At 38.3% G+C, this 16,025-nt stretch overlaps 2 protein-coding genes across 3 annotated transcripts in view; one reads left to right on the top strand and one right to left on the bottom strand.

The window, feature by feature from the left end:
• LOC126827538 (dynein regulatory complex subunit 6-like) overlaps positions 1-5,900 on the top strand; it is a 47,025-nt gene extending 41,125 nt beyond the window's left edge. For both annotated transcript variants that reach the window (XM_050556995.2, XM_056102361.1), the window contains 2 exons: positions 173-253; positions 1,816-5,900. In XM_050556995.2, the coding sequence (XP_050412952.2) occupies positions 173-253; positions 1,816-1,897 (163 nt within the window). In that variant the 3' untranslated portion in view covers positions 1,898-5,900. The remainder of the gene's footprint in view (positions 1-172; positions 254-1,815) is intronic.
• A 746-nt stretch (positions 5,901-6,646) lies between these two features.
• LOC126827530 (zinc finger protein 37) lies at positions 6,647-15,979 on the bottom strand. The gene is made up of 6 exons (XM_050556984.1): positions 15,823-15,979; positions 13,762-14,239; positions 12,276-12,767; positions 11,309-11,513; positions 9,966-10,168; positions 6,647-8,634 (listed from the first exon to the last, which is right to left on the bottom strand). Exons 1-6 carry the CDS (start codon positions 15,874-15,876, stop codon positions 8,102-8,104), a joined length of 1,965 nt encoding a protein of 654 aa, XP_050412941.1. The 5' UTR covers positions 15,877-15,979; the 3' UTR covers positions 6,647-8,101.
• Between the last annotated feature and the right edge of the window lie 46 nt (positions 15,980-16,025).

Below are 16,025 nucleotides of genomic sequence, written 5' to 3'. Positions count from 1 at the left end.
ATTACTGGATCTACAAAGTAGTTCCTTTTTAATTGACCAATAAAATTCATGTTAAGCAATATCTCCTAAGAAAGTAGAATATGAAAGTTATCACACAAGTGATATCTACTGTATAATGTGTTATTGGATGATAAAATATAACAGTGTAGAATATATTTTGGTATATTTTCAGTGATAAAGGAATGAGATATTTAAGAAAAGGTTGTAAAAAGTTAAAGAATCTAACATGTTACTATTGTAAGAATGTCACAAAGTAAGTTAATACCATATTAGGCCTACACATTATATTTGAGAGGTAGCCATGATGGTTTTACATTCTGCACACAGAGAACTAACTACTTCAAGAATAGATCTCTGCCCTGAATGGCCACCATATTTAAAACATTAGTAGGCTCCCTATACTGATTTGTAATGCAGTTCTACTCAGTCCTATCACAGTTCTGTCAGTCCTAACTTGGGTGTTATGAGCAGAATCCCGACGTAATCAAACACAGTCAAAATCTTTCAGCTGTCATGGTTGGTTGAGACATGTTCTTTTGCTGTCGATCATGCATTACAGCCCGGAATCTCTTTTTTAATAATATGCTTGTGCGTAGGCGTCTAAAGCAGTGGAAGGAAACCGGAGAAAACACACAAGATTTGACAGGCAACCTTATTTCTTGACACGTACAATCGGGGTATCTAATATCACTTGACTCATTGACTGACCTTATGTTGTACAGTGTAAGTGTGAAACCATTTGACCAACCAACAAACACACCCCCACTCGTCACATGTTCCAAGGGAAACAAAATTACCATGTCTGTCGGGGGATTGGATGGCCGAATGGTTAGCATGTGCGCGCTGCGCTGTATCATACGGTCTGTCATTGAGTCAACTGGCGTGGTTTCGAATCCCCGGTTGTACGTGACAAGGAGTAGGGTCGCCTGTCCAACCTCGTGGGTTTTCTCTGGGTCCTCCGGTTTCCTCCCACTGCTAAAGACCCCTACGCGGAAGCGAATTAATGAAATAAAATTAAACCATATGTTAGTCCCAAAATGACCTAGTTTGTGTCGAGTGGATGTTAAACCCCATTTCTCTCTCTCTCCCAAGGGAAACATAATTACCATGTCTGTCAATGATCTGTATATAGTTTCGTAAAACTTTTATATCTTTGGTTTTCTTACTATCTGATTGAAATACAGATCTATATTTCGTTACATTTTTTTTATACTTTCGATGGCCTACACTGCATGAAGATCTGACCAGTTGTACTGAAAGGTGGTGTCAGACATTTGATTAACCAATCAGCATTGATGTTTCTAGTGGGCTACCCACAGTTCCGTGCATAAAACGCCAAGAACTCGCTGTAACAGACTGTTTCATTGGCTAATCCCTCACTTCAACCAGAACGCCGGTAATATAACAACTCTTCCAGATCCAAGTGTGGTAAAGACAAGTAAAAAGAAATTTTGAACTATAAAAAACAAAACGAAATAGGATCTGTGTTTTAATCAGATTGTAAAATAGTACTCCGAGGTGTAAATGCGTAAACCGCATCAGTCCAGTTTGTGATACTGTTTCACGGTGGCTAAGTGGGTAAGACGCTGGCTCGCTAGCCTGGAGGTCGGGTGTTCGATCCCTGCATTGGCCGAGAAAGTTCATCCAGATTTTCCGGTGTGGTTCCCCCTTGTCAGTGATGCAGGATGGCGGGGCTGACAAGGACAGCTGTCTAGTCCTTCGGATGAAACGGAAAACCAAGGTCCCGTGTATATATTGGAATGCACGTAAAAGATCCCCTGGTTTTTTTACACCCTGTATTTATCTTTGTTTCAGGTTGGCGGTGTATAAAATGTCTAAATGTGTAGAAAAGGTTAATTACAGTGCTGAAGATTTTCCTGTTAACAATGGTTATTGATAGTTGTTATATGGACAGAGTTAGTGCTAAACGATAAGGCCAGCTCAATTTTACATCATCATAGGTCACAAGATGTAAACAGGGCTAGTGCTAATCCCAACCCTAACCCTAACCTTGGACCCAGCCCCAATGCTTACCCTAACCCTAACCTACAATCTCGCCAACAATCACTTGCCCTAACCTTATTTACATCTCAGCGACCTTGACAGAAATTGAGCTGGCCTTAACAAATAGATTTAGCCATATGGACAGATAAAGAGAGTGTGTCCTTACCTCTTCCTTGTTGTTTGGACTGATGAATAATTGTACATCTTCCTTAAAGATACATTAGGGGAAGATTAGATAAAGAGGTGGCTGTTCTAACTATACTAGTTAAAAAACCAGATAATGTAAATGAATTATGCTGAAAATTTTAGTCAAATTGCTTCACTGTTAGCCGAGAAAACGTTATTTTAAAATATCTGTAGCCTCGATTGTCATTGTTACCACTGTCGCGATAATTAACAACATCTCAATTATCCATTTTTGCGTTTAATCATCACCAGATGTTGAACAGCAGATCAGATTCAAATCCAGTGAAAATCAGACAGATAAGATGCCATCAAGAGTTGATTGTGGTCTTTTTATGTTAATAAATGTCTAATTAATAGTTTATATAACATTTCAGGCCTAAAGAAAGATCTGCAATAAGCAGATTTAGCTCTTGCATAATGCATGTTTAATAGTTTATATAACATTTAAGGGCCCTGTTTTGCGAAATCTTAACTAAAGATAGAATTCAAATTTTAGTAGATACTTCAATTTTGATTGGCTAAGCACTAAAATCAATCTAATATTATCCAATCAAATTACTAAAATTTGGATTTTATCTTAGTTAAAATTTCGTGAAACGGGTCCCAGACTCAAAGAAAGAGTGCAATGGGCAGATTTATGTCTGGCATAATCTATGTTTAAAGTGGCTAACAGCCTCCCTCCCCCTTTTAAAATATGTATATCAATAGAGACAGAGAAATTGGGGTTTAGCATGCTCTCGACAAAAACTATGTCATTTCGGGACTAACATATGGTTCAATTTGATTTCAAGAATTCGCTTGCACGTAGGGGTCTTTAGTTGTGTTGTGGGAGGAAACCAAGTAACTACAGAAATCCCACGAGGTTGGACAGGTGACTCTACTGCTAGTTGCATACAAGCAGGGAATCAAAACCAATTACAGGCCTTATGCTGTAAAGCACACATGCTAAACCATTCGACCATCCACTCCCCCCTTCCTCCTGCATCCATACCTACTCTCTGTAACAGTAGGGAGAGCAGTGTGGCTAGAGATAGAGAGAGAAATGGGGTTTAACGTCCACTCTACATAAACTAGGTCATTTCGGAACTAACATATGGTTCAATTTTATTTCAATCATTCGCTTGCACGTAGGGGTCTTTAGCAGTGGGAGGAAACCGGCGGACCCGGAGAAAACCCACAAGGTTGGACAGGCGACCCTACTCCTTGTCACGTACAACCGGGGAATTGAAACCATGCCAGTTGACTCAATAACAGGCCGTATGATACAGCGCGCACGTGCTAACCATTCTGCCATCCAACCCCTCCGCCCCCCCCCCCCCCCCCCCCCCCCCCGGCTAGGGGGTAAAGTATGTTAAATCCAAATTTTTCCCCTATCATCAGATTGACAATTTAGATCCCAAAAGCACACAATTATTTTCAACAGATCCTTAGCAGTGCAGTGAGGCACAGCCAGAGGGGAGAGCAGATTAAATTATTCAAATTTTTACCCAATCTCTGATCTCTAGATCAACAACTTAGATCTCATATATTGATTATTATATTATATAATAACTTCATACAGTGATAACTTGTCGCCCCAAGCAGTAGAATAATCTAACACAGTGGTTCTCAACATTTTTTTGCCAGCGGCACAACTTGGAACATATGAAAAAATAACGGCACACCTGCCTAAATATATATGAAAAATATTTGAATTTTGCAAAATAAAAACATGGTAAGTCAGACGGCATACGACTGTAGACACAGACTAATCAATCATGCACACGTAAAATGTCTCAAACTAAATAAAGACACCGGAATTTATCAGTAGACACCAGTGAATACTCAATTGGGATCACATGATTTTTCGCATTTTCTTAGTGTGCCATTCAAAATTTCATGGCGCACTGGTTGAGAATCACTGGTCAAACGTGTGGTCAGGGGCTCTTTTTTCAGACAAAATCAAACAGTCATTGACAAGAAACCTGTGGCCATTACTTGATCAAGATCGGGAAGAATTACAAATTAAATTACATAAAGTGACATGACAGATAACACGGGCGAATTTCTGCTCACTAATAATTCCTTCAAAGACCAAAGAGTTGTTATGTGGGGCTGTGAGAGGATATCTGACAATTCAAAAAAGTAATTGAATGTCACTAGATAAGGGAAAACGAAAAAAATAGAAATAGTGCGTACATTCCCTTGTTTTTATTTATTCTATACTTAATAGAAACATGGTAATGCACAGACTTTTTCTATATTTTGAATTGTCAGATATCCTCCCAGTCTCATATAACAACTTTTGGTCTTGGAAGGAATTGCTAGTGAGCAGAAATTTGACCGTGTATCTGTTATCACTCATCACTTCAGTCAGTTATATAGAAGGATAACTCATGTTTTCCTTTCGCCTTTGTCACTTCCCTTTCTTGAAATCTTCATAACTCATCTATCGTAGCAATGATCTCTGTGTTAAAATTATATTTGGAATGTGTTTAACCAGTTCTATCACATATGTGATAATGACTGACACCAATATTGTCCTCTAAGCTACTGTATTCTCAGCATTGTGAGGAATGAATTTATACAGACTTCTTGGGGACTGTGAAACAATATAGGACTGAGTGTTGTCAAAATATATTTTGTTTTTAATCTGAGATTGATCTGCTTGTCCATTTGGCACACCTGGGCAGAATCCAGGACCCTACATCTAACCGGCAGCCACATCACAATTCGTTGCTTGTCCGGCGAACCGACAAATCTGAAATATTTAAGTATTGAGAATTATGCGTTAGCAATTTGCGTTCTGTTGTTATCTCTGTAGCCATCAAATATTAACATTTATTTATGATTTAATAGTTCATACATATACATCAGGACACGGTACGTCATTTACATAAACGTTATTATTTGATGGACATAGAGACAACTCATAATTCTCAATACTTAAATATTTCAGATTTGTCGGTTCGCCAGACAAGCGACGAATTGTATAGGGGTAGCTACATATCACTTACTGTCATACAGCCGGGGCTAGATATAGGGTACTGGAGTCGGACAAGGTTTTCTCAATGCTTCTTGTGTTGTCATATCTCAAGATGGATGAACAGCCCTTCAGAGTTAAAAAGTGGGAGAAGAGAAAGCTCTCCTGGCAAATTTTCCTCTCCTGCCTTTGAAACATGACCAAAAATATTAAAAGTGGCCTTATATTTTGTCTATAAATGATTTTGTAACATAGACCGGAAATCTTCCTTTGTTCTTTTTGTTAAATAAGCAGATTGTTTTCCCTCTAGTAGATTGGGTGGAGCTTAACTGTGCAATGTTATTGCACACTTTTGCTGGTTTACACTAGTTTTAGTAGAAACCACATAGAGAAGTGGGGTGGTTTTTCTGTGCAATAACAACAAGCATGTTGAGCAGGTGTCAATTTTACAAGTCATTTATAGCACGCTTCATTCATTAACAGGTTTAACATCTCGGCCTACAGCCTCGATGTTTAAACCTGTTAACTCATGTAAGCCTTGCTATAAATATAACAGGTCGACAATATGTGCTATTGGACATGCATGGCATAGATTTAAAGTTATCAATAATACAAGGGACATAACTCTATTTAATTACTTGCTTTAATTATATATAATAATAATAGTTATTATAACTAGAGATTGTACAGTGTATATATTATAAATAGTATCTTTGTAAATATTAGAATAAAATATTTATATACTACAGAAAAACTTGTTAACTTTGTGACCGTTCCCATATTTATAATAGACCGGAGGCTCAGCGCGGGGGGGTCCAACAAATGGGCACAAAACCAGACCAAACTTTTCTAGAGTAAAATTTTGCGTAGAATACGATGCAGAGAGGTAATCAGTCCGCCGTTGGGGCGTTTTCGAGATATTCGGGGTCAAATGAGTTCATTTGCACTAAAAGTGAATGCGCAGTCATTCTTGTATTATGAAAAGAAGCTGAAAATGATCGAAAGTAATCACACTTTCAATAAAAATGTAAACTTGCTAAATTCACCTTTGTTCTTTGTGGTCAAAAGGTCACATTTTCCGTTTTAGCACTAGGAAGATGTGAGCCCCCAGACTATAAGATATGTGTCCCAGACATTGTCGGACACAAAATATCACACAAAATTTCATAAGAAAGTCAAAACATAATTATTTCTATGTCTTTTGCTCAATAGGTTATCAACTCACTATTATACGACCATGGGCATTATTTCCCACCATTAAAGAGCATTGACACTGGAAATAACACAATTACCTCCCTTGTTTTCCTATTGCCTCCATGCATAAGCTACCTTCAAACGTCAGAATTTGAAGTTGAAAATGATATTTTTGCCAATTTCTCAACTGGCAATAGTGAATTATAGGATTAATAGGATTATTCTTTAACAAGGTAGGATACCGTCTACTTTAAGGCTTTATTTTAATAAATTTTAAAAATATAACTTAAAAATATGAAATTGTAGCTTTAAATGCAGATCTATATTTCGTTTACCAGATGGAGATGACGAGAGGCGCTAGACTACTTCACTTATGAGGCCCCTCCCAATCCCTGACCTTTCAGACTAGAGGAAGGTGAAGGTGTGTTTAAATACAATTAAGCCGAGGTAGATGATGAATGTTTAAGACTACTCTCTGTGTATCTATTATACAACAATTATATATTGTCTCTTATATGATGGAGGATTGGACGGCCGAATGGTTAGCGCGTGCGCATTGTATCACAAAGTCTGTCACTGAGTCAACTAGCGGGGTTTCGATTCCCTGGTTGTACGTGACAAGGAGTAGGGTCGCCTGTCCAACCTTATGGGTTTTCTCCAGGTCATCAGGTTTTCTCCCACTGCTGAAGACTCCTACGCGCAAGCGAATTATTGTAATAAAATTGAACCATATGTTAGTCCCGAAATGACCTAGTTTTTGTCAAGTGGACGTTAAACTCCATTTCTCTCTCTCTTATATGATGTCAAAGGTAACAATATAATGTTAATGTATAAATTTATAACAAGTTCTGCTCCAACAGGGTTAATGAAGACAGGCATATGCCTTACAGTATGCTATGAGTGAAATTTTGACCCAGACATCGGCAGCTACGGCCTACTTTTATATCAAATTCCATGGGGTTTCAAGTCCACTCGACACAAACTAGATCATTTCGGTATTAACATCTGGTTCAATTTTAGTTCAATAATTCGCTTGCGCGTAGGTCTTTAGCAGTGGGAGGAAACCAGAGGATCAGGAGAAAACCTACGAACTTGGACAGGCAACCCTATTTCTTGTCACGTTCAAGTGGGAAATCGGAACCACACTACTATACGTAATGACAGACTGCCTGATACAACGTGCATGCGTTAACCATTCGGCCCCCACCCTCCACAAGAAAGACCCTGCATGTGCAATAACATAATAAAAATATAAAACAATTTGTTTGCGATACCACTCTTGGTGGAAGCAGATGTTAAAACACCAACAACAGTATTTATTAAGGTTGTATTCTTGATAGTTGAGTCTATATTAAACTTTCAATTTCAACTAGAAATGTTTTATCGAGTTACTTCCCTTAAACTATAACAAATTGGGGGGTACTCGATTGTCAGTCCGAACGACCCGAATTGACAGAATTGCAATCAAGTGATACGGAATTCAGTCCTGTCACAGTTCTGCCAGTCCCGACAGCTGAGGTGGTGTGAGTAGAATCGTGACGTATTTTAAGTAACAAATATATTTCAGCTGTCATGATTGGTTGAGATATTTTTTATGCAGTCGGCACATGTATTGTACTCCGAAATTCTCCTTTTCACTCGATTAACACTATTTTTGGAATTGAGAGAATTAATTCTGGGACGTTCAATCGAGTATCCCCGATTTGAATGTTATATTTTAAAGTGGCACAGTGATTATTTTTTCATACGGTTTAATCATTGAATAAGCTGAGTTGTTGCATTAGCTAACAAATTTATGGCAGAGAAATCTGCTTCCTCTACAATTGTCGACGATAAATGAGTCGGAATTGGGTCTTCGATACCCGTTACCACCGTTGTCGACTGTAACTGAGTCGACGTTGATAGATCCGTCACTGGATTATCCAAATAAGTTATCTGATAAACGTCCGCAAATTGCGACTCTCCGTCTAAAACATTTGATAAATTTGTTGTGACGACCGGTATCTCAAATTCTCGACCATCTTGTGTTACTATAATAGTCTGTTGTTGTTGTTGTGCTTCTGCGGTACTTGTCGTATCAGGCGCTACTCTGTGACTTTTGGAGTGACGATATAATGCTGCCGATTCATAAAAGGATTTGTTACAATCTTTGCAAATGAACGGTCTGATTCCTTTATGAAAGTTTTTATGTTCATTTAGATATTGAAGTCTGGTGAAAGTTTTCGGGCACATGTCACAAATAAACGGTCGGAGGTTTGTGTGCTTCAACATATGACGACCCAAATCACCTGAAACAAAATAAAGATGGCAGCCATTATTAACCGGTCATTGTCGACTATAATCACCACAACGTTATACAATGAAGTGGTCACGGTCCACTTAAGTCGACCACAGCAAGAACATTTTTAATAAGCCGCATTTGAGTAATTAGTTTCGTATTTATTTAATATTGCCAAGCATGCGTTTCAGACAGGAACTTATCTTGTCAAGGCATTGAGAAAAACATGTCTTTGTTCAACATTTTTTGACAAAAAAACGTAATTTCTTAACGATGTCGAAAAGGTTAAAGACCCAAAGTTGTTGAAATGCTTATGAATGATTCTGACTCGGATTGTATCGATGACACCGATTTCTGAAGACGATATTTCTGATGAAAATGATTTAGAAAACAAGAGACAACATACAAATTATAGATCAACTTATCCCTTTCAACTTGTTTATTGGTGTCAAGAGTCTATCCCTTATAATTATCTGGCAGTAGTCTTTTGAAAAAGGCATACAAAATATTTCATTTTAGCCTTTATGTAGCCTGACCACTTGATGTCCTGATGTCAAAATGATGTCGACCTGTTAAGGGTTAAATACCCACAGCAATAAACTAAATTAAAGGTCACCGGAAAAGTTCATAAATTTTTTAAATAATGCAAGTAATAATGTCAACATATCCTTTCCATAAGTATAACAGAACCCGAATGTCATATTACCTGCCACAGGTAAATTTCAACGTCTGTAATTTCCGCCGTTCTTTGTGGGTAGTCACAACTTTCCGTCAATAAACAATCAGTGGCGTCATTTTAGTCCTGCTCATAGAAATATAGGGGGATTGGATAGCTGAATGGTTAGCACGTGCATGCTGTATCATAAAGTTTGTCATTGAGTCAACTGGCGTGGTTTCGATTCCCCGGTTGTACGTGACAAGGAGTAGGGTCGCCTGTCCAACCGCATGTTTTTTCTCCGGGTCCTCCGGTTTCCTCCCACTGCTAAAGACCCCTACGCGCAAGCAAATTATGGAAATAAAATTGAACCATATGTTAGTCCCGAAATGACCTAGTTTGTGTCGAGGGGACGTTAAACTCCATTTCTCTCTCTCTCTCTCTCATAGAAATATAGCATCGAATGTGAGTAGAACAGAAGGACTAAAATAACGTCACAAATTGTTCATCGACGGAAAGATGCAGCTTTAACCAAGTTGATAGTTCTCTGTGTTTAAAATGGTGTTTGGGGGTGTCACAGCTCTTCACATGACTTGGTTCAGATATTCATAGCCGTTCGTTCGTTCCTAGAGTTTTACGTCCACTTTCACCTAAGGTGATATCGTAGACAAGCCTGAATTTCTTACCTTTTGTAAAAAAAGATCTTTGACACGTGTCACAATTGTACGGTCTTTTATCTTGATGACGGCGCTGATGTGTGTACAGTTGCGACTTCTGACGAAATGATTTGCCACAGAGGTCACACAGATGACCTTTATGTCCCGTGTGACGATATATATGGTGCTGTAACGTACTTCTCTGAGTAAATGACTCGCCACAAATAGGACAGCTGAAAAATTAAAAATTTGACACGCAAATTAAATATGTTTTTTTCTTGTGTCATAACATTACAAAATACGAAGATTTCAAAAATCGAATGAAATGAAATGGGGTTTAACGTCCTACTGTTTTGCTCCGACTGGGCTAATGAAGACAGGCATACACCATGCACTGTGCTATAAGGGAAATTTTGCCCAGGCAGCGGCACTATGGCCTACTCTTATATTGAATTCCAACTGCCATGGGATTTTTACGTGCACGCCATGTGTACACAGGACCTCGTTTTTTCGTGCCATCCAAACGACTAGACAGCTGTCTTTGTCGGTCCCTCTGTCCTGCATCACTGACAATGGTATGAAGATTTGATGACACATGGTGAATTAACATACTTTTCTGATTAAATGATTCACCACAAATAGGACAGCTGAAAAAAAAAGTGTGACGAACAGACAGACAGACCCATTTTAATAGTCCCCTGCTTTCTTTGAAAGGCGAGGGACAATAAATAATTGGATAAGATTACACAATATAAAGATTTGATGACAAAATGACACGCAAAATAATAGTAAGTGCAGGGGGACTGCACCACACACAGACAATTACACAAGCCAAACCTATGGACACGACATAACATACAGACAACACAAACAACAAACAACAAACAACAAACGTAGGTTTCTTTCTTGTGTTATAACATTACAAATACAAAGATTTGATTACAAAATGACTTGTAATTTGAAAAGGGTTCTTTCTCATGACCAATTCAACGATCCCACCAAATTAAAAAACAAAACTTTCCCTGGCAACATATATGCACCTACATGTACCATAGTGCTGGCACGATATATCGGGATTGTCCAACGTGCTTCCTCCTTGTCAGTGGTGCAGGACCCAGGGCCTGGCACGGGAGAACGTATAGTCGTTTGGATTAAGACTGAGGTCCTGTGTACACATTGGTGTGCACATAAAAGATCCCTGGGCAGTTTGAATTCGATAGAAGAGTAGCGCCAGTGCCCGGGAAAAATTTCCCTCATAGCACACTGTTGACATATGCCCGTCTTCATTAGCCCAGTCAGAGCAGAAGAGTAGGACGTTAAACCTCATTTCACTTCACGTCAAGATGGGGGTCAAGAATTCTATACAAACTAACCTGTGAGGTTTTTCACCCGAATGTCTCAACATGTGCGCCTTTAAAGTTTTATTTTCTGCGAACCCTTGTGAACATTCTGTACATTTAAATGGTTTGATTCCATTATGTGTGTTTTCATGTCGTATCTTGTTTGCTTTCGTTGTAAAAGTCTTGTCACAGAACTGGCATTTAAAGGGTCGATCACCTGTATGTTGTCGTCTGTGAGCTGAAATTGAATGAGAATTGGGGTTTAATGTCAAATCGACATAAAGTAGGTCAGTTCGGAACTAACAAACCCTTTTTAATTTTGTTTACAATAATTTGCTTGCGCGTAGGGGTCTTTAGCAGTGGGAGGAAACCGGAGGACCCAGAGAAAACCCACAAGGTTGGATAGGTGACCCTACTCCTTGTCACGTACAACCAGGGATTCGAAACCACGCCAGTTGACTCAATGACAGGCCTTAAGATACAGCATGCATGTGCTGCCATCCAAGCCCCCTGAAATAAAGAGAGAAATGGGGTTAACAACAAATCAACATAAAGTAGGTCAGTTCGGGACTAACATGGTTCGATTTATTTCAATAATTTGCTTATGTGTAGGAGGCTTTATTAGCAGTGGGAGGAAACCAGAGGACCCAGAGAAAACCCACAGGGTTGACAGACGTCCCTACTCCTTGTCACGTACAACGTACAAGCGGGGAATCGAAACCACGCCAGTTGACTCAATGATAGACCTTAGGATCTAAAGGGCATGTGTTCTTAGCGTTTAACATCCACTTCCACGGAGTGTGATATCGCATTCACAGAAAAGTTTCACAGGAAACCATTGTACCTTTAGCCAATCGTAAATCACATTTCATTATTACCTATTACAGACGCAGCTCTAGCCAATCGTAATTCAGATTACATTACCAATCGTAATTCAGATTACATTATTACCTATTATAGACACAGCTCTAGCCAATCATAATTCAGATTACATTATTACCTATTATAGACGCAGCTCTAGCCAATCGTAAACCACACACATCACATGTGATACTCCCATCATCAGCAACCTCTGTATTTTTCTTCTTTTTTACATTTTCTTTATTGTTTTTTTTAACTTTATCATCCTTCTTTCCATCAGTTTTCACTCTTTCTTCTTTTGTTCCTTCAGCTTTAAGATTAATGTAGGCATACACTGAGTTTATTTTAGTCGATGTACGATTACGACGAGGGTATTTGCGATTGGCGTCTGTATTTTCCTCGTGTATTTCTGTAGGATTGTTTTCTACATCGTATAAATTAATCTCTGCTTGGAATTCATCGTTGATATTTTTATTCGAACCTTGTGTTGTAGATTCTGTAGGTGTTGCGATGGTGTTATTTGTTAATGTTTGGTTACTATAGGTACTGTTATTTTGATCAATAATTGTTTGTTTCACTCCGGAATAAATGTCAGTCTCTGGCTGCTGTTCTCCATCGGTTCTCAGATTCCCTGTGAAAAATAATATTGAACAATTATATCAAAACACTTTAAACGTAGAATGTAGTGATGTAGTGTAGAATGTAATAAGGTGAGAGAGAGAGAAATGGGGTTCAACATCCACTCAACACAAACTAGGTCATTTCAGAACAGATATATGGTTCAATTTTATTTCAATAATTCGCTTGCGCATAGGGGTCTTTAGCAGTGGGAGGAAACCGGAGGATATGGAGAAAACCCACAAGGTTGGACAGGTACAACCAGGGAATCGAAACCCCGCCAGTTGACTCAATGACAGACTTCATGATATAGCGCACATGTGCTAACCATTCAGCCATCCACCCCCACAAGATAATAATAATATTGTACATTTTTATAGAAACAAAAATGAAATGTGGTTTAATTTACTGAGAAAGAGAGAAATGGGGTTTAACATCCACTCAACGCAAACTAGGTCATTTCAAGACTAACATATGGTTAGAGAAACAAATATATATACACCACAGAAATATTCCATGAAACGTCAGATATTCCTAGCGTGGATAACGTCCAGCATGAAAATTTGGGTGCATCGATAAATGAAACATTCTGTAATGCTTCAAGAAATAACAACACTACTGTTACCGTATAAAAGCCGGCGGGGAAAAGCCGACAAAAGGCTCACGAATTCCTTTCGGGAAGCATGGCAAAACACGGTGGATTCCAAGCGAATCGTAGCGAAAAATAGCTGCGGAATCAAGCATAAGTTCACCGTGAAAGCGTAGCGATTTCCGAACGATTTTTATCGCTGTGATGGCAAATTCCTTTCAGGAAGCATGGCAAAACACGGTGGATTCCAAGCAAATCGTAGCGAAAAATAGCTGCGGAATCAAGTGAAAGTTCACCGTGAAAGCGTAGCGATTTCCGAACGATTTTTATCGCTGTGATTGTGCGATTTCGGTCCCAAAAATTTGGGACGAACTGTACATGTATTACCCAGCTTTATAGAAGTTTTAACAACTCTCACCAGTTTGTGTAACTGGAACAGCTTGTAATCCTTCCGGTGTGAGAAATTTACCGTTTGTATCAACCAATCCTGGCTCTTCTTGTAAAAGGTCAAAGTTCAAATCATTATGTGCAGCAGCTAGATGAGATATATCATTCATGTGAATATTCTGAACTATTCCATCAGGCTGAGATATAGATGATATCTGATTAGAAGTCACAGTTGTCCCCCTTGGCTCACTATTTGTTAGTGACAATAATGACTGTGTAGTCTCCGTAACAATATTGTCTATATCTTTATCAAACGTTGCATGTTGGGAAGGAATTTGATTTGACTGCTCATTAATATCTGTCACGTTACCCGTTGAAGAGTTTTTTTGAGGTATTTTAATTTTGTTAACGACGTTGTGTAGAGTATTCGTGACTTCCTGCCAGTATTTCCACGCTTCCTGTTTAACATCATCTGGTAGATATTGAAACACGGTCAATGTCTCATCCACCTGAAAATATTCAAATCATATGGTGTTTAACGTCCTTGGCTATTTTTCTGCTCCATCGGTAGTAATATATGGTTCAGTTTTATTTAAATAGTTTGTTTACACGTAGTGTTCTTTATTAGCAGTTGGAAGAAACCGGGGGAAACCCACGAGGTTGGACAGACAACCCTACTCCTTGTCACGTACAACCGGGAAATCGAAACCATGCTGCTTGACTCAATGACAGACCTTATGATACAACACACACACATTCCCCACTCTGGCACCCACCCCCCCCTTAGTCTTGATTATCCATTTTTTGATTTAATCATCAATCAGCGTTGAGCAGCAGATCGGATTCCAATCCAGTAAATATCGCAGACTAGAGTTGATTATTGTCTGGATAAGTTAATTAATGTCTAATTTAGATAACATTTCAGGCCTAAGTAAAGAAAGACCTGCAATAAGAAGATTTAGCTCTTGCTGCGTCTTGCATAATGCATGTTTAATTTTACACTATTAGAACTAATTAAACATACCCGGGTGCGACTAATTAATGGACAACACAACTTTCTTTTTTAACCATATTGACAGTTAAAGAATTAGTCATGCAGTGTTTTTAACTGAATTTGAACTTCCATTCCTCTACATGTAGGCTACTTGCGATTTTCCAATTGTCTAAGTCGCGCATTTTGATTGTCTGTTGTTCAGGTCATATATTTAGCCCCACCTTTATTTCGTTTTAGACATCAGATCTCTTCCGTTTTAAAGGGACAATAACACTCTTGCTGGCTTGACAGCTCCAGAAAATAAAAAATAGCCTTATTCTAAGTACTAGATGTGTTAGTGTCTACCTGTTGTGTAAATTATCCATTAAATCCTATTTTACTTGTCCAGAGGGTTCAAAAATATTTTTAAATCCAAGTCACATTTGAAAAGCTTTACATCAGGCTTTTCAAATCATTTAGTTAAGATCAAATTTGTATCATCAATTAATTGGAATATTGTAAAATAGTACAATTGTTGACCAGAATAAAGATTGGGACATATTATTCAGTTACAACAAGAGTGGTATTGAGCCTTTAAAAGAGATGATTTGTACCCATTTGAGGTAGGATTATATGCCTAATAAAATAGTTGGGTATGACAGGAATGTAATGTATGCTACATAACAATAATCAACAAGTTATTACATGTACGCTTTGCCTTGTGAATTCCGATATGTGTCACATCGGCATCTACATGTACCAGAAAGAACTATATGGGGTACCATCTGTTATCTGGAGACACACAGGGTCGAGAGATGATGGTTTTTTTTATCTACTTATCTAGGAGGAAAGCAGCTGAGTAATGCACAATTTACTAGATCTTGACGACAGATCTGGAAAAAAATTTTCTAGGGTTAGGGTTAGGTTTAAAATTTACAAGTCACACGAACAAATTGAAGCTGTAAAAACGGTGGATTGTGGGTAAAACTATTCCGAAGGATTAGGGTAAGAATTGTGGGCATAAACATGGAAAGATAAATAACATGATCAATTCACAATTTTGACGTTTCTGATTCGTGATTCTGCTTGTCCTGATCTTTCGTAAACTGATAAAATTACCTTTGATTGGAATAATTTTACGATTTCTTCTACTGCGTAGACACCCTCCTCCATTGTTTTAAATTATTTTTAAAGACTTTCTTAATTCAAGAAATTACTTATCATAAAGTTATTTTGAAAGATAAACAATACAAAAATTCCTCTTTTACTGAGAGGGTGACCATTTGGCACTTTATTTGCTGAAAATCGATACAGGGGGAGTA

Source organism: Patella vulgata, chromosome 7, assembly GCF_932274485.2.
Source record: "Patella vulgata chromosome 7, xgPatVulg1.2, whole genome shotgun sequence".
NCBI lineage: Eukaryota > Metazoa > Mollusca > Gastropoda > Patellidae > Patella > Patella vulgata.
This window is presented reverse-complemented; position numbering and strand designations above follow the sequence as displayed.

Coding starts and splice junctions, on each gene's coding strand:
- LOC126827530 (XM_050556984.1), bottom strand. CDS start 15,876: ATGGAGGAGGGTGTCTACGCAGTAGAAGAAATCGTAAAATTATTCCAA. Junction 10,169..11,308: donor TCGGGTGAAAAACCTCACAG/GTTAGTTTGTAT, acceptor TTAATTTTTCAG/CTGTCCTATTTGTGGCGAGT. Junction 8,635..9,965: donor AAGATCTTTTTTTACAAAAG/GTAAGAAATTCA, acceptor ATTTTGTTTCAG/GTGATTTGGGTCGTCATATG.